General features: G+C 42.4%; 1 protein-coding gene across 1 annotated transcript; it reads left to right on the forward strand.

Moving 5' to 3' along the window:
- The first annotated feature begins 685 nt into the window (after positions 1–685).
- LOC101035395 (olfactory receptor 5AN1) lies at positions 686–1618 on the forward strand. The gene is given in 1 exon segment (XM_003920164.2): positions 686–1618. A coding segment is annotated over 1 exon segment (933 nt).
- The last annotated feature ends 3215 nt before the right edge of the window (positions 1619–4833 follow it).

Here is a 4833-nt window from a genome sequence, read left to right on the forward strand (position 1 = left end):
ATAATTTTTTTTTAGACAGAGTCTTGCTCGGTTGCCCAGGCTAGAGAGCAGTGGCACAATCTCAGTTCTCTGCAACCTCCATCTCCTGGGTTCAAGTGATTCTCCTGCCTCAGCCTCCCAAGTAGCTGGGATTACAAGCCTGTGCAACCAGGCCCAGCTAATTTTTGTATTTTTAGTAGAGATGTGGTTTTGCAATGTTGGCCAGGCTGGTCTCAAACTCCTGACCTCAGGTGATCCACCCACTTCAGCCTCCCAACGTTCTAGGATTGCAGGCATGAGCCACCACACCTGACCTCAGCTTTCATAATTTTAAAGCAACAGTTATATAATGAATCATCTGAGGTCTTTTTTAAGAAAAACAATGATCTTAATTAGTGATCTTTACATTATAAATAATACTCTCAGCATTTCTATGGCATATTTTTTAAAAATTATCAGTCAACTTTTTAAATACATTTTTTTAATTCTCATGATACCCTATGAATTAATGAAGAAACTGAAGCATTTTGCAAGTGCATGCTGACAATTCAAGAATAAAAGTTGGGGTCTTTCCACCAGAACAGTAAAACATTTCTCCTTTTCCAGTGCTCATTGGAGGAAAAGATGAAGATGATAATGTTACCATTTCACTTGAGTTAGCAATCCATTCTCTTGTCTCCTTTCAGATATTAGGAGCACAGTACCAATGACTGGAGGAGGAAATATTACAGGAATCACCCATTTCATCCTGCTGGGATCCTCAGATTTTCCCAGAATCATTTCAGTGTTCTTCATTATATTTCTGGTGATCTACATTACATCTCTGGCCTGGAACCTGTCCCTTATTTTTATAATAAGGATGGATTCCCACCTCCATACACCCATGCATTTCTTCCTCAGTAATCTGTCCTTCATAGATGTCTGCTATGTCAGCTCCACCATCCCCAAGGTGCTCTCCAACTTCTTACAGGAACAGCAAACTGTCACCTTTACTGGTTGTATTATTCAGTACTTTACCTTTTCAATAACGGGGCTGAGTGAGTCTTGTCTCATGATGGCCATGGCTTATGATCGTTATTCTGCCATTTGTAAACCCTTGCTTTATTCATCCATTATGTCACCCACCCTCTGTGTTCAGATGGTACTGGGAGCCTACGTGGCTGGCCTCACTGCTTCTTTATCCCAAATTCGTGCTTTGCTTTAACTCCACTCTGTGGGTCGAATGTCATCAGATTTCTTTTGTGACATGCCCCAACTGTTAATCTTGTCCTGTACAGATACTTTCTTTGTACAGGTTATGACTGCTATATTAACCATGTTCTTTGGGATAGCAAGTGCCCTAGTTATTGTGATATCCTATGGCTATATTGGCATCTCCATCATGAAGATTACTTCAGCTAAAGGCAGGTCCAAGTCATTCAACACCTGTGCTTCTCATCTGACAGCTGTTTCCCTCTTCTATACATCAGGACTCTTTGTTTATTTGAGTTCCAGCTCTGGTGGTTCTTCCAGCTTCGACAGATTTGCATCAGTTTTCTACACTGTGATCATTCCCATGTTAAATCCCTGGATTTACAGTTTGAGGAATAAAGAAATTAAGGATGCCTTTAAGAGGTTGCAAAAGAGAAGGTGCTGCTGAATTTACGAATTCTGAGATTTCTGCCAAATTTAGCCTCTCAGAATCCCCTTAACCCACAAAATGACCATGAATGGACTATAATAGAATTCATACTTCCTACTGCCTTTGGACAAAGAAGGCTTGATTTGATGCAGAAAATATGCCAATATGGACCAACAGATGACTTGATGTCGCAGACATCAGGATGTTTAGGTCCTGGAGGTTCATTATTTTTACCCTACATCAGGTGTGATCTCATCACTTATTATCTATCTAAAAGTATTTATTAAACAATATTTAGAAATTTTTTGTTTCTTGTGGCTTCTCAGATAGAAGATGGCTCAAGTTAGGACTTCACCCCTAGAGAAATGAGGCCTGGCAGAGACCCCCAGGAGTTCAGAAATATCATCTCCCATATATACTGATACAGCATAATAAAGGCATGGTGTTAGCCATTGATTATTCTGTTTCTGGACAGGAGAGAATAAACAGACACAGTGGTTCTGCCATTGGAAAGGGGAAAAAGCAATATATTGGCCTGGTTGTGGCTTTAAGAAAGAGCGATCTGAAATAGGTGCAGTTTGTCTAAGACCTCTCTCAGCACAAATCATCTAATAAGTTTTTGGCAGTTTCCTTGTCTACACCAGCTGTAGTGTAAAGAAGAAGGAGGTGATTTTAATCCTGAAGTGGGATAGAAACAAGGATATGGTACCTCCAATGACATTTACTTATGAGTTTGATGACTTGATTTCTTGTATCTAGCATCTAGTGGGAATTTATAATGGTAGATGGTATTCAAAGTTCACAGCCAATAGCAGTATCTGATATTGTGAGACTCAAACTTTTCTTTTTCTCCCCCATTAAATTTAGAAAATGTTCTCTTGTTTGACTGGGTAGCTTATTGAATCCAGGAGAGGAAAGAAACATGGGTCAAGGTATCTCAGTCAAACTCAACCTAGACAAGCTAACCTACAGTCATGTTTGGAGAAGTCATACATTTAAGCCTGCTCTACATCAGCCAGTCTCAGCTGATCTCCAGTTGATGTGAGGATACATGAGTGACAATAAAAGAACGTTGCAATCAGATTTTGCAGTTTGTTACACAGCAGTAGTTAACCAATATACTTCATAATTTAAAATTTTCTCCTAGACCAACTGCCTGGCTTCAAATTCAGGCTCTGCCACTCCCAAGAAGTGTGATACTGGGCAAGCCACACAACCTTTTGTGCCTCAGTTTTCTCATCTGTAAAATGAGATATTATATATCTATTTTGCAGTTGTTTAAGTTGATTAAGTGAGTTGATACTTGTGGAAAACTCAGAATAGTGACTCCGGCATATAAAAAACACTATACATGGTTATGTATTATTATTTATTGAGCGCTTTCTATGTTCAAAGAATTTAAATGGCTTCAGCTGAGCTAAGTTTTATTGTTATACCAACTTGATAGATGAATACACTTAGGTCAGAGGAATTAAGAAACACAGCTAATAAGTGAAGGGGTCAGAATCCAAACTAATATTGCAGATATCAAAGCCTCCTCCCTTCTTCAATACCCCTGAGCGTATAAGGTGCCAAATTGCCTATTAATATACAAGGTAAATATGAATAAAATACAGCAATATTTATGAGATGCAGCCAATGCTAAAATCAGAAGTAATAATCTTTTGAAAAGAAATACAATAAAGTAACAAAACTGTGAATTGAAAGAATTGAAAAAAGAATGCCAATTCAAACCTTAAGAAAAATAGGGGAGGAGTGGGCAAGATGGATGACCAGAAGCAGCTAGTGTAAGTGGCTGTCATGGAAAGGAGCAGAAGGGGTGAGCATTAGGTCTTTGCAACCCTCAAGTCAGGAGATCTCCTTGTGAACCCACTCCACCAGGGCCTTCAGTCTTCAGTCTAACACACAGAGCTGTGTGGAGTCTTGGCAGAGCAGCCACTCAGGCATGTGTGAAGACCTCAGAGGCTTAGATACTTGGGTTTTCTGGTACAAGTAGCTACAGCAAAGTTAGAGGTTGGACTCCTGTATATCCCCTGAGGAAAGAGGCTGAATCCAGGGGGCTGAGCAGCAGCAACCCACAGGCTCCACTTCCTTGGTACCTCACAAGATAAGATCCATTGGCTTGGAATTCCAGGCACCTACCAGTAGCGGCATTGCACTTCCCTAAGAAGGAGCTCAAAGGGGAAAGGTGTGCTGCCATCTTTGCTGTTCAGATGCCTTAGCTGTTCCAGCCTTCAAGAAGAACAGCCTTAGCTGTTCCTGAAGCTGACCCGGGGTGGAAGAGATCACCCAGAACAACACAGCTGCTCTACCAAAACATGGCCAGACTGTGCTTTAGATGGGTGCCCAATCCCATCCTTCTCACTATGCAGAATCTCCCAACTGGATCCTGCAGCCACCCCCACCCAAGCTCTCCAGCTATCAAAGATCTGAATTCTCCTAAGAAGCACTCCCAGAGGGAGAAGCGAGTGACCATCTTTGCTGTTTTGGTGACTTAGCAACTCCAGCCTTTGGGTTTTGAAGTGTCTGAGGTGACTGGGGACTGAAGTAGACCCCCAGCAAAGCACAGCTATTCTACCAAAACCTGGCCAGACTGACTGTTTTTTAAGTGTATCCCAATCCTGTTCCTCCTCACTGGGTGGAACCTCTCAACTGGGGTTTTCCTACTGCTGCCTTTGGGCCAGCAAAAGGTACGTACCTCCCTGGGACACAGCTCTCAGAAAAAAGGACAGGCCACCATCTTTGCTGTTTCATAGCCTTCACTGGTGACACTTTCAGGTTCTGGGAAATCTGAGGTCACTAGGTACTGGAGTAGGCCCCAAGCATATAGAAGCAGTCCTATGGAAAAGTGGCCAGAGTGTTACGTGGGTTTTCATTCCCATGTATTCTCACCAGGAAAGTCCTCAGGTCTGGGCCTCCAGCTACCCTGCCAGAGCTATCAAGCCAGTACCAAATCAGCAACTCCCTAGACAGAGCTTCCAGGGACAACTGAAAGCCTCTATGCCCCTGCCTCTGCAGTGGAACTGCCCTTGCCATCCTCAGACTAATGAAGAAGCAAAAACTTTAAGTGCCTTATCCACACCTCTAACAATCTGCAGTCAACCCAAGGAAAAGAAGCCAGTTTTCTCTCATGGGTCCCACACAACCCGCCCCTTCCACCACCACCACAGCTCATCACCAGACAAGGAACCCCTGGCTTGGACCCAAAACACATACCCTCCATCAGTGCAATC

Source organism: Saimiri boliviensis, chromosome 6 (assembly GCF_048565385.1).
Source record: "Saimiri boliviensis isolate mSaiBol1 chromosome 6, mSaiBol1.pri, whole genome shotgun sequence".
In the NCBI taxonomy this organism is placed as follows: domain Eukaryota; kingdom Metazoa; phylum Chordata; class Mammalia; order Primates; family Cebidae; genus Saimiri; species Saimiri boliviensis.